The sequence below is a fragment of the Tigriopus californicus genome, chromosome 10, assembly GCF_007210705.1.
Source record: "Tigriopus californicus strain San Diego chromosome 10, Tcal_SD_v2.1, whole genome shotgun sequence".
Taxonomy (NCBI): Eukaryota; Metazoa; Arthropoda; class Copepoda; order Harpacticoida; family Harpacticidae; genus Tigriopus; species Tigriopus californicus.
Genome location: NC_081449.1, coordinates 8,378,235 through 8,395,540, shown reverse-complemented (window position 1 = coordinate 8,395,540; position 17,306 = coordinate 8,378,235). Strand labels below are relative to the sequence as shown.

General features: G+C 44.7%; 5 protein-coding genes across 6 annotated transcripts; 1 reads left to right on the top strand and 4 right to left on the bottom strand.

Annotated features, from left to right (window-relative positions):
* The first annotated feature begins 49 nt into the window (after nt 1–49).
* On the top strand, nt 50–2,124 carry LOC131889313 (syntaxin-6-like). Its single transcript, XM_059238398.1, has 4 exons — nt 50–406; nt 678–987; nt 1,054–1,432; nt 1,536–2,124. The coding sequence occupies exons 1-4, from the start codon at nt 372–374 to the stop codon at nt 1,610–1,612; spliced, it is 801 nt and encodes a 266-aa protein (XP_059094381.1). The 5' UTR covers nt 50–371; the 3' UTR covers nt 1,613–2,124.
* A 208-nt stretch (nt 2,125–2,332) lies between these two features.
* On the bottom strand, nt 2,333–4,442 carry LOC131889312 (sodium- and chloride-dependent glycine transporter 2-like). The gene is made up of 5 exons (XM_059238397.1): nt 4,140–4,442; nt 3,932–4,066; nt 3,620–3,868; nt 3,092–3,535; nt 2,333–3,028 (listed from the first exon to the last, which is right to left on the bottom strand). Exons 1-5 carry the CDS (start codon nt 4,440–4,442, stop codon nt 2,333–2,335), a joined length of 1,827 nt encoding a protein of 608 aa, XP_059094380.1.
* Nucleotides 4,443–5,050: 608 nt separating this feature from the next.
* On the bottom strand, nt 5,051–7,942 carry LOC131889314 (transformer-2 protein homolog alpha-like). Of its 2 annotated transcripts, none has more exons than XM_059238399.1 (4): nt 7,478–7,942; nt 6,150–6,450; nt 5,660–5,789; nt 5,051–5,589 (listed from the first exon to the last, which is right to left on the bottom strand). In XM_059238399.1, the coding sequence occupies exons 2-4, from the start codon at nt 6,383–6,385 to the stop codon at nt 5,338–5,340; spliced, it is 618 nt and encodes a 205-aa protein (XP_059094382.1). In that variant the 5' UTR covers nt 6,386–6,450; nt 7,478–7,942; the 3' UTR covers nt 5,051–5,337. The 2 variants fall into 2 exon arrangements, with proteins under 2 accessions (XP_059094382.1, XP_059094383.1); XM_059238400.1 differs by lacking the exon at nt 7,478–7,942 and adding an exon at nt 6,799–7,113.
* Nucleotides 7,943–11,738: 3,796 nt separating this feature from the next.
* On the bottom strand, nt 11,739–13,049 carry LOC131888329 (ribonuclease H2 subunit A-like). The gene has a single exon (XM_059237167.1). The coding sequence runs from the start codon at nt 12,903–12,905 to the stop codon at nt 11,850–11,852; it is 1,056 nt and encodes a 351-aa protein (XP_059093150.1). The 5' UTR covers nt 12,906–13,049; the 3' UTR covers nt 11,739–11,849.
* Nucleotides 13,050–13,064: 15 nt separating this feature from the next.
* Nucleotides 13,065–15,504, bottom strand: LOC131888328 (apoptosis-inducing factor 3-like). Its single transcript, XM_059237166.1, has 2 exons — nt 14,559–15,504; nt 13,065–14,485 (listed from the first exon to the last, which is right to left on the bottom strand). The coding sequence occupies exons 1-2, from the start codon at nt 15,351–15,353 to the stop codon at nt 13,304–13,306; spliced, it is 1,977 nt and encodes a 658-aa protein (XP_059093149.1). The 5' UTR covers nt 15,354–15,504; the 3' UTR covers nt 13,065–13,303.
* Nucleotides 15,505–17,306: the final 1,802 nt, after the last annotated feature.

Genomic DNA, 17,306 nt, shown 5'->3' with positions numbered 1-17,306 from the left:
TTCCTCTCCTTCTTCCTCTCCTTCTTCCTCCTCCTCTTCAGTCCATCTACATAATACACTTTAGACCAGTTCCATACGTCGCAGCCGTCTCATCCTCGAAAGAGAGAAAAAGTCCCCACGCAGCCTCTACTTGGTCGCTACAGCCGACATCCATCATGCCAGCTCGTTGACCAAGGCAAATAAAGATTGAACTTAAAACCGCAACGAGCCGCCGCAAGAGATAGCAATAGCAACATCAAAATCGTCGTCATTGTCATTGATTGCATCGCTTCCGTCATTTGTGATGACCCAATAGAGGCCGACCATTCGCTCCACACGCTCTTTAGCCGGATCCTGCCATTCCGTGTTCTGCCAACTCTATTTTGAGCACCATGACCACCGAGGATCCATTTTTCGTCGTCAAAGAGTAGGTTGTCTTACGTCCGTCCGATTGAGGTTGATTCGAATCATTGAAGTTGGACCAAGTGCCACTCCCAGACGAGGAGTTCTGGTGTAATCAAGCCGAAAACAAGCTCTTAGATCTTTGGCGCCGTAGATTTGATATGATTACCCGTTACTGCCAATAGCCAGGCCATTACCTCGAGTTAGGATGTGATACCAACCACCCGGTAGAGAAGAGATTTTCAACCCCGAAAACCTAGATATGAGGCTGCTAAAGAGCTTTGTTCAATTTTCAGTGAGGTATTACGGGCACTTATAAAAACTCGGCAGCTTTACGAGCATTGGTGTTCAGTGGATGAGGGGCGAGAGATTCAGTCTATTGAAGAGCAAGAATGGAGCGCTACCGAGTTGAGGAACGCCCTCAGATCCATCGAATGGGATCTGGAGGATCTTGATGACACCGTACAGATCGTGGAGAAGAACCCGTCCAAGTTCCGAATGGACGCCACCGAATTAATGGTCAGAAAGAGCTTCATTGCGCAAACGCGGGATGAGGTGTTGCGCATGAAAAAACGAACCACAGAACCCAAACCTACGATCAATGAGGTAAGTCACGACAAAAATCAACCCGGAATGAAGATTCGGTCTAATCCCTGTGGTTTCTCTGAATAGTGCGCCATGGAGCAAGTTTCCCTCTCAAGCCCGGGCCAAACTTCGGGCCAAATATTCAACAATGGAGGTGGGACGGGTTCCACAAAATACAGTCGTCTTCCCAATGATATCGAGTCACCGAGCAAGGACTCCGGCTCAAACGGATTCGCCCAAGGGGGACTACTCCAGCAACAAAAGCGTGTACTACATGATCAAGATGAACAACTCCACGTGATGTCAGAATCCATGTCAAACATTCGTCATATGTCCCATCATATTGGGTCCGAGTTAGACGAACAAGCCGTGATGTTAGATGAGTTCGGAACCGAGATTGAAAATGCGGAAACCAAGTTGGATGCCACCATGCGAAAAATGGCCAAAGTTTTGCACATGTCCAATGGTAATTGGTACACCAGAACAAAAATAATAGAAATATGAGAGAGATCTCTGGCCGGTTTTCACACTTTAGTAGGTTCAGAGATTGATTCTTCGCTCTTTTTCAGACCGTCGACAATGGATGGCGATTGGCTTCCTCGCAGTCACCGTATTTGTCCTGCTCCTCCTCATATTTGCATTCTAAGACACTCCTCCTTTGCCGCAAATCACTTCAGACATATTCATTCTTCACACGCACGCTATGCTCAGGATTTTCAAGTCGAAGCAGCCTCTTCCTTTTGAATTGTGAATCCCAGATCACTCCCGAGCAATGAACATGAGCGCCCCTCTGGCTACCGACCAATGTTCGAGCATTTCGCGCTGGGCATCCCTGGGCATCCCTGGGCAAGACTTTAATTACGTATGGTTGAAGTAAGGCCCCATGCCGATCAAAACTTTTAAGCTCTGCTTTTGGCTTGAGGAAAGCTGTGATTCGAATGAAGCTTCTTATACTTCGGACTGCATTGGAACATAAATTGCATCAATGTTTGGAGTGTAGCCGCACCCTTAATCGTATCCATTTGATCTCCCATCTTTCACAACTACCTTCCAAAGAATATGCAAATCGTCTATTCCATTTTTTTTTGCTTAATATGTTGACGGCCAATGGAGCACTTGCAATTGAAACCTAATTGTCAATACAATTGGACACACCAACATTTTCTCTGTCATAGGTCGAGGTTGTCCTTTCTCTGTTGGGATCGCTCTAACGTTGACGAACATGGGTTTCTTTATTCGATTGATTTATTGACATGATATGCGTGAAGATCAATACATCAAATATCAATGAGGAACATGAAACAAATGGAAATTCTTGATTGCCGCTCAATGTGACGAGCATTAGATTGTGACTTGATTATTGCCACTATTTGACGCAAGAGTCATACGATTGCCCAGTCCAAGAGGTGGTTGGTTGCAAGAGCGTTCTGAATTCAGTGGTGTGATAGGATCGTATCAAAGTGGGGACCATGAAAATCGGGATCCAACATAAGGTTGAACCGGTGATAATGTATCCAATGACTTGAACCCACATCGGATAGAAGTGATTCATGTACTGAATGTGACCAAAGTTCATCCATGCAGCCAAGAGCAGAACCACAAGAACAAGAGGAGTCGCGAACTTCCAACATTTGGTCCAATAGGCTCTTTGGAACCAGTTCAAAGTCATGCCCATTTCTTCAATATTGTCCAAGATCTTGTCGGTACCGTAAAAGAAAGCCACAATGACCACTTCCGACAAAGCGAAAATGATCAAATTCCACGACGGAGCAGATTCGTTGAAGAGATTGAACATGTGAATCCCCCCGGGACAAGTGAATGGAAGTCCCAAAGAGAACATCACGCTCGAGATGATCACCACCAAAGTGGATTTGTGGTGACGAAGTGTGGGAAATTCATCGCACAGTCCAGTTATAATGGTTTCAAACCCTCCAAAAATGGACCCCAGGGCCAACGAGATGAGCATGGCGAAGAAGAGGGCAGCAAACACGTTCGACCCAGTCATTTTGGCCACCACCTCGGGATAAACGATGAAAGCCAGCCCGGGTCCATCTTGAACAACCTAAGCCCAAATAATTCGGGAACTCAAATGTTAGTGGCAACCTGCACGTGAAGTGGCGCTCACCTCCCCCATTTCCTTATTGGCGGTGTGCGCCATAAACCCAAGGATGGCGAAGACCACCATCCCCGAAAACACCGAAGTCAGACTGTTCGAGAGAGCCACAAGAATCACGTCCCGCTGACAATTGCGTTGAAAGTGATTGTACGATGAAAGCGTAATGACGCATCCGCAGGCTGGACCCAAAGAAAAAATGACCTGCGTGGCTGCATCGACCCAAATCTCGAAACCAAGCAAGTGGCTCCATGTTGGAGTTAGATAGTACTTAATTCCCATCCACGCGCCGGGCAGGGTGAAGCTCCGAATGGCCAAGATGATGAGTATCGCATAAGGGAAGAAGGAAGTGAAGTAAATCACCTTGCCAGAGGATTTGACGCCTTTGATGAGGCTAAACGCCACCATAGTCCAAGCCAAGAACAATGTTCCAACAGATTGCCATCGAGGATAGCCCTACAAGTGCAATGAGTATTGTTTTTCGATGATGACGATTGATCGTCCATTTTGATCCACATGGGCCACATCTCTATTACTTACAAAGTGAGTCCACGAATCCACCTGATCAAATCCCAGAACATATCTCTCCCAATATTCTTCGACTGATGCTGTGGCGTTTGTGATTGTCGTGGCATTTCCATGGACGGGAACACAAGTAGGTAGATTGTAATACTGATCGCAAGTGGACCAATCCAGCGAAGTTCCCAAGGAGGCAAACAAGTACCAAATCGACCAACTGACCACGACAATGTAGAAAAAAGTGAACAAAGCACTCACCGATACCATACCCTAATGGAAGATGCAATCGCGCAATTATGTGTTGGAATTTCGCCACGACCTCGCCTCGCTTACATAGCCCAATCCTTTCAGACAGGGAGTGAGGAGAGCGAATGTTTTGACCGGTCCAACGCCTGCATATTGTCCCAAAACCACCTCCAAAAAGAAGACGGGTAATCCAGCCACAAGCAATAAGACGAAATAGGGAATCTGGAACAAGGCAGAACTCAAACTTTGGCGCTTATCCCGATCGTTCCAAAGCAATCTGGATGAACCCATTTACCAAGAAACTTCCACCTCCATGTTGATAGCACAGGAACGGGAAACGCCATATGTTGCCAAGACCAACAGCGTAACCCAAGCACGAGACAAAGAAATCGAATGGGTTTTCCCAATGTCCTCGTTGCTTTTCCCCGCCGCTCGACTTCGAATGTTGGTCTTCGTCGATCTGAGGTTTTCTATTCAGGGGAATTTCGGAACTCATGTTCTCGAATGGAGCCAGCCACTCAACATTTGCGCTCGAAACGAACAAGATCAATGATAGTGGCACTTTTTCCCGCCGAACCCGCTCAAGTCCAACACACATTTGATACTAAGAAAGACCGAGTGCCACGATTCCCTTTATGGACAGGGACCAAGGTCGGATAAAACGTGCCTTGGTCAAGTTAACAAGTCACTGGGAAGTGAGAAGAGGAGGGATGAGCAGAAAGAACATCAAGACTTGACCAACAACGCCTACAACCCGGGAACGACGAGCAACAGAGGAAGAGGAGAGGGATAAGAAGCCTTCAATTGTTCTGCACTGCTGGATGTTGCCAAACCTAATGATCCGAACGAAAGCAAGTATTTTTATTGGAAAACCAACTGTTGAGCGAGCATGCTGAACATCTCGAGAAGACCAATGAAATGGGAATTGTTCTCGCGTTTTCCATTTCACAACATTATCTTTTCGAAGGATAAAATACGATGGTCCTTTTCATATGTCTCGCAAGATTTCATGATATGTCAATCATTTTTTTTCCTCATGCCCTTGGGGATAAAGGGATCCTTATGCTGCTTGATACAATTCTCAAGACTTGTGGATACTGTTCTTGAATCTTCCCTAAATAAGCAGCAATGAGGAGATACAAAAGTTATGCGACTCTTAAAGAATATCTTCCAAAAAGAAAACACAAGAAAAGCACTCTCGAGGTGTTTTTTTCTCCAACGGAACCTGACGTTTTATTCAATACTTTCTTTCGCTTGACAAACAGTACATTGGGTTGAACCCTTACTTTCGGACAAGTGGCTTTTTAATAAAGTCGACTAAGCTCGCTAAAGCGCGCGCGGCGGGCGAGCCATAATCATATTTTTGTTTACCATGTGGGCTTCGGTTCGTTGTTGTTCTTGTTGTTCTGATAGCAGTAAGGTAACAAAGAGGTCGAGCTTTGCATTCGTACGGGGTTCTTGACACATTTACTCATAACTTGACCCCCGGGGTCTTAATATCTTCGAGGAGAGTACGAACGGGACCTTCCTCGACGACGCCTCTCCCCGTAATTGTCGGGAGACGGGCGCCTTCCACCGCCACCTCCACCTCCCCGTCCACGAGGAGGAGTTCGTGGGCGCCCATGACGACCCATATATTGGCCTGGGGTTTTTCCATGAGGTCCACGGCTTATGGAAAAGTCCACACGGATCTTCTTTCCGTCCAAATACTCGCCATTTAATGCTTTGCGGGCGTCTCTGGCATCCTAGCACAGGCGAAACCTCCATGTATCAGTACTTTTACATTAAAACATGATTGAGTTCGGTCAGACTTACTTCCATGGCAAAGTAAGTAATGAAAGCGAATCCTCGAGATCTGCCCTCCGGATCGACTACCAGATGAATTTTTTCAATGTCGCCAAACTCGCGAAAAGTTCTATCCAGCTGGTCTTCTTGTGTCCGGTAACTGCAATTAATAAAATAAATTCCATCTAATTACTGACCATCTTGGCGCTAACTGCCTTTAGACTGGTTCACGTGCAATTAAATTAAAAAATTGTGGTGCTCGTTATTAGTCAGTATGCGTTATGCTCTAGCACAAAGAGGATATTTCAGAACACGTTCACCAATCAGAACTCTGAAACTTCAGAGGTCGGTATCTAGTGCTCGTTTTCGCCCAGCTTCAAAAGATGTATGAGAGTGAATATCACACCCACCCCGACGTCACGTATTATTCAATTGAAGACTGTTGTAAAAGAAACCAAATGGAGGCGTCCAAGAGTGATAAATCAATCGAAAGGGTATGACGAGGGACAAGGTTATTTACCTTAATCCAAAGGCGCCCAAAGTTTTGGAGGGTTTGGGACGATCTCGGTCCACCGAAGTACTCCTCATGCGTGAGGCAGTCGGGTCACGCCCACCCGAGTATCGAGGGGATCGCGATCGTCGACGAGGTGATGGAGATCGCGAGTACGCTTTGCGCGGACTTCTGGAACGACCTGATTGGCTCCGCCGTTTGAGAGCGGGCGAAGGGGAGCGTGAGGCAGTCCGGCCAGGAGACATGATTCCACCGGGTGGTCCAAGGATGATAACAACGACCCGCCAAGGGCAAGAAGGCTGGGCGGTGGCTGAAATGATTGCGACGGTTTGGTTGGGATTGAGCTTGACATGGTCTTTGGGGCGATTGGATGGGGCGTGTATCGCCAGCTGGCCTTGGCAACTCCGGGATATGGCTGATTAATAAAGTCAAGGTCAAAGAAATAGATTTTCAACTTTGTGAGGAAGAAGGAGGCAAAATGCGGAAGGTGAAAAGACATGTTGATTTTGTAATGGTAGGCCGTGCCCAATCGTCCTCCAACCATAGGACCGTGAAAAGAACATCGCGTTTACGGGCATTGAGCGACCCAACCAAGGAGCGAGAGAGCGAGAGAGCGAGAGAGCGCGTTTTGAGACCAAAATTGAACCCGGAATCTCACCTAAACACGCAGGAAATAAATGAATACAGATTTGTGTTTGACGTCAGTCCTTGATGTGGTTTGACTAGAAGAAGGACCACGGGGGCCTGAGGTTCCACTCGAACTCAAGTCACAAGTGCAATGATACTGACTAGCAAGAGTAGTAATCGGCCTCAACGAAACCACTCGAGGGATTGGCAAACGAATTCTACGTGCAGAGCGTTGATGCAATGGGCTCCGTGGTTCACAAAGTCGCAGCCCGCCCAACCAACCAACCAACCTACTACCTACCTACCTACCTACCTACCTACCAACCAACTCACGCCCTGCCTAATCCCCCTCCCCCTTCAACACAAGTAATGGTGTGGAATCAATGAAAGCAAGCTCCCCTTAACTACCTGACTGACTGACTGACTGACTGTCTAACTAACTAACTAAATCACTCACTCACTCACTCACTCACATATTTACAAGTAGGATGGCTTGCTTGCGTGCTTGCTCGCCCACTCGCAAGCTTCTTTACTAACAAATTAACCATAATATAACAACTTGTTAACTATCTGTACAAATATGAAAGAGAAGCGGGTGAATAATCAACGCCCGCTTATTGCCGGTCACTCCGACCTCTTCGTATGGCTGGCTTCCAATCGCCGCTCCTTTGTCTACAATTTCTATCGATGTCGACGACAAATTGACTCACTTGGACTTGGACTTGAGGATGGCAGCAGGAGCCCGGACTCGATCAGGATCACAACAATAGCAACAGCAAGGCGGAGATGGACAATGCCAGGACGTTGGTGGCCACTCAAAAAGGAGATGCCCCAGGACCCACCGAAATGGTGAGGGTGATGAGGGTGATGAGGGTGATGAGGATGGCAAGGATGACGAGGATGCAAGGGTTAGATCGGGAAATCGCACATGTAGAGAGAGGACAGGAAGAGAGGAAGAGAATCCACCACTTTCCAAATTGGATGGGGCACAGAGTCTTGGCTGCCGTTTCGTTCGTTGTCCTTTTGTCTTTTCTTCTCTTGTACCGAGCTCCACCGCCGTCAAGGAAGATTGAAAAGCCCCGGCTCGATTAGCTTGAAAGTTTGCTTAGGTTTGGTGGGCAGCCACTCACTTCTCCTCAGCCACTAAAGCCTTTTCTGCCGTGTTTGAGTCAAGTTCTGTAGTCATTACAGATTTGAGTTATGTCCATCTGCCACGCCAGGTGGCCAACCAGTACTGCCGAGTTTGAACGCAATTTGATATTTGCCGTTTCGGTCTAGTAGGAATTTCTGACCTAAACAAACGAACATTGAGCAAGCAGTGCAACACTGGTTTGCCAAATCCTCGAATGACACTGCCCTTCTGTAGATGGCTAGCTTGGCTGGGCTGGCCACCCATCGCGCACAAGCATCCAAATCATAAATCTAAAAAAAGCACAAAACACTACTTACCATGTGTTTTATTCCAAATTCAAAAAGATCTGTCTAGCTCTAAAAAAGGAGGGCATAGTAGAAATAGATACACAAAAAGAGTTGAGTGACACCCTTGGATCACCATTCAAACCACAAAACCCACAAAGGACTCACTCTGGGGAGCATTCTCAGAGAGAAACAAAAGATGTTGATCATGAAATAATGTAATCCCTTCTTGGCAGGGTGTCAGTTGCTCCTCTATAAGAAAGAGAACATATTACAGCTGCAATGAGAGTAAGAGCCAACTGGATTTATTCATCCTCAAACCATTACTTGTTAGTTTCTTTTCAAAGTTTCACTGTCAAAATGTTACACAAATGAGCATTGACATTGAACTTTAAAATAATTGTTCAAAACTGTTTGCATCAGGAGTCAAGAGTGTTTTGTACTGTTTAGTAAGGAATATTTGTCCTGCCTAATAATACACTAAAGTAGAAAGAATACAGTCATGAGAAGCGCCATCTAGCTTGTTTACGGTGAAAGGACTCGCTGTTCTCAGAAGGGCGAGAAAACAGCACACAAATCACTCTCTTAATAGGGGATGTCAAGTGAATGAAATCCAAGGAAAAATGTGGTCCAGCACCCTGATTTTGGGCATTTTTGGGAGGGAGAAATAAGACGAACATCACAGCCAACTCGCTCCATCCGCCCATTGAATTTTCAATAATCCAGTGATTTTGAGTGAGCTGTGTTACAATATCCAACAAAATGAACATGTTTGGCATAATTCGGTGAACGCACTATCAAATTGGCTCAATACAACAATGCTATTTGCTTAGACAAGCAAGTAAATTGAAATAAATGTCAAAATTCAATGCATGCACAGTGCGGTTGGGCTGGGCATATTGTCTTTGATTTTACTCCATGGAATAACGTCAGTTGTTCACGAACGCGTTTACTTGACAAGCCCTATACACTGTTACATCAAAACAGACCAATCCCATAACAGACATCTACCTAAACACTCACTGTCTCATTTCAAAACAATATTTGTCTTAAGTAAGATTTCTTGAGGAATTAGCTATAGCCCCAAAAATCTCATTGATCTCCATTACCAAGACCTGGCTCATGCACAGAGTTCTTGACGAAGAATTATTGATAAAAGGTTTCACACTGTTTTGTAGCAACAGAGTGAAACCCAAAAAGCTAATCTTTCCCGACGGAGGAGTATGCCTCTACATCAAAAATGGGCTTTTAACTCACACTTCAAAAATGTCAAACGGAGATATAGAGATCCTTGTTGTTCATATAATGTCCCTGGATTTAACACTTCTCAGCATCTAGTGACTGCCTTCCTGCTCTGCCCCTTTATTTTATGATGGACTACGTAGAGTTCATCCAAGACAACCTGGCTAAATTCCACCTGCTTGCAACACATAATCCTGGGAGATTTTAACTTCCCCAAAACTGGTTGAGTGGCATCCCAATCCACTTGGTCACATACCAATGCCCAAGTCCTTGTCAAAATATTACCAAAGTCGAATTTTGCCATCGCTGCTCTCTACGCCTTGGTTCAGCAGGTTCAGCCACAAGAGCAGACAGTATATCAGATGACTTAGTACTCTCCAGCGGCGATGGCAAAATTGGACTTTGAAAGAATTTCTGCCATTTTCTGCCACCATTTTCTGCCACCATTTTCTGCCACCTGGTCAAAAATGGCTTTTAATGATTTCTCATCCCTGCTCTCCAGCAACCCGGATATTTGGTTTCAGCCATTAAGGTCACTTCGACCAAATTATCGGATCATAACTTGCTTGAAATATGCACAATTGGGGAGAAAAAATCAATCGATAAACACTCTTGAAAATTGGATTAGCAAAGTATTGGTTCCATGAAGAACGCTGGCCCTTGATAAATTTAAGCTTTGCCGATCTTGACGTAGTTCCCAAAATGAAACATGAATCTAACATTGACGACGCCATGAATCTGCTAATATCTTCGTTTGAAGACGTATGTGCCCAATTGAATTACTTATCTTGGCAACAAAGAAAATCAAACCTTTATACCGAAATACGGGCAAGAAAATTTCAAGAAACGAGTGTCCCTGATAAAAAGATTGAAATCATTAGATGATCATTTGTTCACATCGCGAAATATTTGCAGAAAAATTGAAGCCATAAACGTTCTTTTGAAAAACCCGTTTGAAAAGGATCAGGTGCAGATTATAGAAGAAGTCTCCAATGCGACCGAAGTAGCTAATATTCTTGGCAATCATTTCCATTGGTCTTTTCAACTCCAACTTCACATGTGCTAAACGACCCCTGTTTGGGCAACAACAGTTCATTTCTAAGAGACGTATTTATTGACGAGAAAGAAGTCGTCAAAGCTAGTGTCGAAGCTATCAAAACCCTGAAATCTTCAAGATCTCCAGGACCTGACGGTGTAGGGCACAGTTCCTAATCATCGCTCCAATTTTTACATATCTAATGAATCGTTCTTTGGCAAAGGGGAGGGTACCCACCCAACTAAAACATGTCCGTATAGTCCCCGTTTATAAAGGAGACAGGGATCGACCTGTAAATTATCAACCAATCTCATTAACGTCGAATGTTTCCAAAGCAATGGAAAAGCTTGTTAAGACAAAGCTTCTTCAATACCTTGACATGAAAGGTAGCATTCCTAACCAACAACATGGTTTTCGAGCCCACTTTAGCACTGTAACATAATTCATTCACCACTTTGACGACTTAATAAAGCGATTGTGTAGATGTTATATGCTTGGACTTTGCTAAATCTTTTGACTAAGTGGATCATATTCTAGTGCTAAATTGTTCAGTGAAATAGGTGTTGGAGCGAATATGTACTCTTGGATCAGAGATTTCCTCACCAACTGCACACAAGCCGTTCGAGTTGACGGCTTGCATCAAAGACACAAAAAGATGGAAAAACAGTATTGGAAATTCTCAAGCATATAAGGCGTACCTATTAGAATACTGTGCCTTAAGTCATGGAAAGTTGGGAAAGTTGGAGCAACTTACTAGGGCAGAAGCGGGACGCGGGAGAGGCCTTCGATTTTTGAACGTCCTACCAGACTTGCCAACAGTCCTTTGCCGGAGTTATGCCCGTCTTGTTTTTTATTAAACTGATCTGAACAAGACTAGTCCGATCACTTTTCAAAGACTGTTTTCTTCTGACGAGATTGAATGAAATTATCAATTTATTAATATGCACACAGTCCCCTCGCAGGAGAGACTCTAATATATGCAAAGTAATTTGAACATGCTTGTACTTTAAAAGCAATCAACAGACTACTTCTTCCTCATAGACCAGATTTGCGAATGATTGTGAATAAACACATGCCTCGGTAAAGTTGGCGACTACATAGTTAAAATTTGAGTTACGACAATTGACTTGAAAAGGGTGTAATTTTGCATTGCTTTGGACCAATCTCTTCGGAGACTCTGTGCATCTTATTTCTGACAGTGTTCGTTCTTTTGCTCTAAATGGCGAATTGGGCCGAGTAGTTTCATTTCAATAAACGCAACGCTGTAACGATGCACCTTCAAGTTTGCAGGTTTATTTTGTACAAATTTGAATTATACACTATACATTACATAGAAGTAACTCAAGATTCATAGGGCTTGAATATCAATACTGTGACGCAATGCCTGGTCAAAGAGCAACCGAGATTAATCCCGCGTCCTTGAAGAAATTCGGGCGTTTGATATCAGACTTGGTTTTTGTACTAAAGAAGTAGTCTTTAATAGACGGGTTATTCTGAGCGTATTCATCTTCAGCCGCTTCGATTTCTTCAAATTCAAAGCGAACCGCCTTGTTCTCTAGAATGTTAGCCGCCGTTTTCCAACTGAATCGAACCACTGAAGGGAAGCCAAATACGGGATCAACGTTATCTTGCAGGAATTTTTTAGTCATAGGATCGCCCGGATAGCCCGAACCCCAACCCGCTGTGCTTTGAGAGTCGGTCAACGAACCCTCTGGAAATGGCCATTCTTTAAGGGCTCGATCCCGTGTGGTCTTGGCCATGATCGAAGCGGCAGAAACGCAAGGAAACAATGCATCAGCTTTCTTCGCCACGGTAAAGAATATATCGGGAAAGAGAGCTTCTAGTTTGGCTTGATATTTCTCCGGCGGGCCCACAGTATCCACAAACACTTTGGCCACATTCACCCCGCGCTCAATGGCCTGACGAATGAGCCCAATAGCCGTGTCATGGGAGATGGAATTCAAATTATATTTGCCCCGCCGATTCATACATCTGGAGATGTACTGTGGGCTTAAACTATGGATGGCCCATCCAAACTCGGTGGCGTTCTGCAAAATGATCTGAGCCATACCATCGCGTTTAGCTTCGGATAGAACCTTGGAGTCGTCCACCCCGAGGCTCTTTAGTTTGTCATGGGATTCTTCGACGCAATACACAATACCATAAACCATGGGCCCGAGCACAGGGCCTCGGCCCGCCTCGTCAATGCCCAAGACGCACGGGCCCACGGTAGCCGAAATAGGCACGGGCGAGAAGTGAATAAAGTTATCATGCCCATCGAAACTTGGCAGTGGCGCAATGGACGAAGCAATCAGGTCGGTCGTATCCCTCAGACCAGCGGGCTCATCAGACGTACAAGATGGAGATGGAGATTTATCAGGTGACGTGCGCGGCGAAGTTCGAGTAGCCTGGGTCCGCCCACCCTTAGCTTTAACCTTACCCATGAATCCGGATATCGAGATAGTTTGTGTTGAATTCTTGGAGGCTGTATTTTAAAATCCGATGATCTTGCTCACCTTGCCCTTCATTCTCACTGGATGTAACAGTTCAGTAGTGAAAATTGCCGCGAACTGACAAGGTGACCATAGAAGAAATTGACAGGATTACGCGGATTACGTCATTCAAATTTATTGATGAAGTAATTTCCACAGCCGATGATTATTTCGACTTTTCCCCCTTATCTACATTTTTCATGGTCATTATTACGCTATTCAGTTTGGACCCCTGTAGCAGAACACTGAGCCAAGGAATGAACGAAAATAACTGCAACAACCTTACCATCTATGAAATTGATAATACGTTAAAAACTACGTTTCAATGAATAAGAATGTCGTGGCACATGTTAATAGATCTTATGCCAATCAGTCAAGACCTGATCTTTCTTAAGTGTCTGGCCAGCACGGAGAAGGTCGGCAAATTCGGCAGCAAGCGGATCTCGCATGAGCGTTGCAATGGCATCAACGCGATCGCCTTTGCAATAATAAGCCGCAAATTTTCCATCTTCCGGTCTACCGTCGAATACGATGTCGTCATAATCAGGGGAGAATCCGGCATAACGAATACTTTTGCCATATTGAACAGTCCAAAAAAACGGGACCGACTTGATTGGTTCATTCTTTCCGCAGAGGTTGAGCGCTGCCCTACGACCATGGGCATGAGCCAATTGCCAGTGGCCAATATGCACGAGATTTTCTTCAGGGCTCTCCGTCAAGAATAGAGGGAAAGCGGCCATATCGCCCACGCAATAGATGCCTTTAATATTGGTCTCGAGGTGATCATTCACTTTGACGTAGCCATCTTGAGTGAGTTCCAGATCACAGTCTTGGGGTATGAATTGATTGTTAGGCTCCACTCCGACCCCGAGTACGACCAAGTCGGCTTGAATCTCCGTTCCATCTTCAAGACGGATTCCACTGACCGCACCCGATCCATTGTCGAGGAACTCTTTTGAACCTTGGCCCATCTGAAAACTCACCCCTTTGGCCTCATGCATGGAACGAACCATTTTTCCAATATCCGGCCCTAAAGAGCGCTCAAATGGAAATTCAGAATTGCCAATCAAGGTCACGGTTTGGGCCTTATCAGCCAAATATGCGGCCACTTCCATGCCAATAAAAGAGGTACCAATAATGGCGACCTTCTTGTTGCGGCCTTTAGCCTCAATGGCTTGCCCATCGCTTGGCGAGCGTAGTACCATGATATTTTCCAAGTTGGCTCCTGGGACGTCATTGAGTCGTCGAGGAGAAGTCCCACTAGCGATAACAAGTTTATCAAACTTGATGGTGGCTCCCGAGGCCAACGTGACTTCTTTGCTTTTTGTATTCAGATCAGTGACTTGGGAGCTGGTCCGTATGTCGATATCGCCCAAATGATAATACGCCGGATTTCTCAACTGAATGTTCTCAACGTCAATCGACAAGGCTTTGCTCAATTTGGGTCGATCGTAGGGTAGGAGATCTTCCTGCGTTAAGACAATGATCTCCCCCGTAAAGTTGTTATCTTGCCGCAAAGTCTCGGCACATGCCTATTAAGCAAAGAAATACTCTAATTATGAATTCATAAGAGCCCAAAGATGGAAACAAATACCTTGATCTCACCTCGGCCGAAGCACCGCCGCCGATGATAACAACCACCTCCAAATTGTTCGGATCTCTCTGACCAAGTGGCTTAACCCGCCGCTTCTCGCCCAAAAGCGGCTGAGCCATCTTGACCACCACGTTTTGATCCGAATCCACCCGCACCTCATATTTATGCAAGCTGTCTAAACCCGGGAAGTCCTCAATATCGCCCGTGGAGGCTTTAAAGCAAGCTCCATGCCACGGACATCGGATGACGCCATCATGGTAGGTGCCATTGATCAGATTGGCGCCGTAATGCGTGCATTTGGAACTCAGAGCGTGGATAGCTCCGTCGGACTCTTGAATGAGGATGCAGCTGTGATCCCCCTGAAGTTGGACTTGTTTCATCTGTCCGGGAACGAGATCCGACAACGGGCAAACCACGCCCTCCCAGAATGTCACGGGATGATCGCCCATGGCAGTGGTGGACGTCGAGAAGCAACTGCCTAGCTTGCTGAAGACTTGATTCATGTTGCCGCCAGACAACGGAAGCCTTGTCCCGTTCAACCAGTACCCAGCAGCAGGGCGGGTCCAAACGGGGAACTTGACAGATGAACGAGTGGGCCTTCCTTGAGGGGCAATACCAATGCCGTGATTGTCCCAATTCCCTCTGAAGGAATGGCAAACACGGTCACTTGAATTCCAATGACTCTTATGTCTGATGCACGGTCCAGCTAAGTCGCCGTGAGAACACCACGCTAAAGGCCAAGGCCCATTCCACGACAATCGGCAGACAGGTAGTAGGGCTCTGCGCCAATCACGGACAGGTGTCATCCGTGACTGATGAGGAGCTCGTTCAAAAGGAGGAGGGGAGCTAGGGGACTCGATCTAAAGTTAAAGGGCAATGAGTACCTTCTCAATCCGCACGGGATTTCCGCACTATTGCCTCGGCCCTACGCTCATGTTCCCACTGTTCGTGTGTGTATCGTGTAATTCGTGTTGGCCATTGTACGTTTGCACGGTGCTTAAAAAGCCATATCAAGTTTCGAGATATACCAAAAGAGAAATACCCAAACACACCTTGGCATTCTTCCAGACCACAAAACCATGATAATTTTGACTTGGCCGCATTGTCGAATTCTAGTTCAGATTAAAGCATACATTCCTTGAAACATTAAACACCAAAAATATTCAAAACCTGTATAGCTATGGGTGGAAATTAGGATAATCATATTCTAAGTTGTATTCAAGTTGGAACTTTGTTTGACAATATTTGATTATCTTGCTCTTATCCGTTTTAGTTTGAAAATGTCCTAGCTGTAAGCTATATCTGAATCAATGCCCAAACACATAAACTGATGTCCATCGTCTCAAAAATAAGAGGTTCCTTTTTTGTAACCTAAACCGAAAGTCGCTTGAATTGTTACAAAAGATCACCATACATTCAACTATTTCATTCAACACCACTTCAATCACTTAGGATTTAATTCCTTAAGCTCATATCTAATAAATCTTATCAACAAAAATTCAGTGGCACATTGCAATCTGACATGATAAAAATGGAAAGCTACTCAATTCAGCAACTCAAAGATATAAAAGATTACGATCCAACATATGATTTATTGTAATTTAGTACAATTTTCGTACATTTTTCTTACCTTTGTCCCATCCATTTTTTTTCGTTTTAAAATTTATTGTGCAATCTAGCGCTCTGTAGCAGAAGAGTACAATCATAAAAGTGATCTCTGACGGGTGCAGTCTTTGAAATTCAAGAAGCCAAATTTCATAACAATGAAAAATAATCAGAACCAATTTTAGGTGGCAGTGCATGCTCTAATCCTGCCAACGCCTTTTTTCAGAAGAAGTGGAAATGTCAGTTACAGTCTTGCTTCAATGGTTTTGTTATGATTTTTTGTTTGAATTTGGAGCAATTCAAGAAATGTTTTCAAATATTGACAGAAAGTCGAAGCAACTCACCCAACTTCAACTGGTGTTGTCAGCAAACACACATGAGGTTTATCGGCAGATGAGAATACATTTCAATTGAGACCCTTTTGTATTGGTCAAAATTGGCCTCTTTGGCCCAAAAAAAATGAATAAATTTAGGTCCAGATCATGGTATACGTGTATCTGATGCTATCAGCAGTGCTACTAACCGAAATCTTGTTTCAATGCCAAGCTAAAGGCTTCTTTGGCAGCAATTTTTTGTTCAAGAATGAGCCTGACTTTTGTTGTTGAAAACGTCAGTTAAAGTTGGGCAATTTGCTCAGACTTTCCATCAATATCAGAATGCATTTCTTGAATTGCTCCAAATTCAAACAAAAAATCAAACCAAAACGACCTAACCAAAACTACCTAACCAAGACTAACCATGACATTTCCACTATTTTTGAAAAAAGTTGTTGGCAGGATTAGAGCACGTATTGTCACCTAAAACTGGTTCCAATTATTTTCCATTGTTACGAAATTTGGCTTCTTGGTTCTTAAAGGCTGTGTCCATCAGAGGACACTTTTAATGCTCGTACTCTTCCACTAGAGAGCCCTAGTGCATTCCATATATTGGAATAGGCGGCGTTACAAAGCCCAGGTCAAGCCAAGCACTTTCTGTTTGTTATGGCTTGCAATTTGCTAAAGGTCGCTCTAACCCCCACATGGGCAAATCAAGGCAATCTTTGTGCTTATGGTGCGTCTCAATAGGGGATGTCAAGTAAAGGAAATTCAAGGAAAAATGTGGTCCGGCACCCTGATTGTGGGCATTTTGGGGAGAGAGAACTAAGACAAACATTA

Bases quoted from the DNA above. Each gene is read 5' to 3' on its own strand.
- LOC131888329 (XM_059237167.1), bottom strand. From the start codon at position 12,905: ATGGGTAAGGTTAAAGCTAAGGGTGGGCGGACCCAGGCTACTCGAACT.
- LOC131888328 (XM_059237166.1), bottom strand. From the start codon at position 15,353: ATGACACCTGTCCGTGATTGGCGCAGAGCCCTACTACCTGTCTGCCGA. The intron at 14,486-14,558 runs GTGAGATCAAGG...TTTGCTTAATAG, and splicing joins GCGGCGGTGCTTCGGCCGAG to GCATGTGCCGAGACTTTGCG.
- LOC131889312 (XM_059238397.1), bottom strand. From the start codon at position 4,442: ATGTGTGTTGGACTTGAGCGGGTTCGGCGGGAAAAAGTGCCACTATCA. The intron at 3,536-3,619 runs GTAAGTAATAGA...TTGCACTTGTAG, and splicing joins TGGATTCGTGGACTCACTTT to GGCTATCCTCGATGGCAATC. The intron at 3,029-3,091 runs GTGAGCGCCACT...ATTTGGGCTTAG, and splicing joins CCAATAAGGAAATGGGGGAG to GTTGTTCAAGATGGACCCGG.
- LOC131889313 (XM_059238398.1), top strand. From the start codon at position 372: ATGACCACCGAGGATCCATTTTTCGTCGTCAAAGA. The intron at 407-677 runs GTAGGTTGTCTT...TTCAATTTTCAG, and splicing joins CCATTTTTCGTCGTCAAAGA to TGAGGTATTACGGGCACTTA. The intron at 1,433-1,535 runs GTAATTGGTACA...GCTCTTTTTCAG, and splicing joins AGTTTTGCACATGTCCAATG to ACCGTCGACAATGGATGGCG.
- LOC131889314 (XM_059238399.1), bottom strand. From the start codon at position 6,385: ATGTCTCCTGGCCGGACTGCCTCACGCTCCCCTTCGCCCGCTCTCAAA. The intron at 5,790-6,149 runs GTAAATAACCTT...TATTAATTGCAG, and splicing joins TTGGGCGCCTTTGGATTAAG to TTACCGGACACAAGAAGACC. The intron at 5,590-5,659 runs GTAAGTCTGACC...CGCCTGTGCTAG, and splicing joins TTACTTACTTTGCCATGGAA to GATGCCAGAGACGCCCGCAA.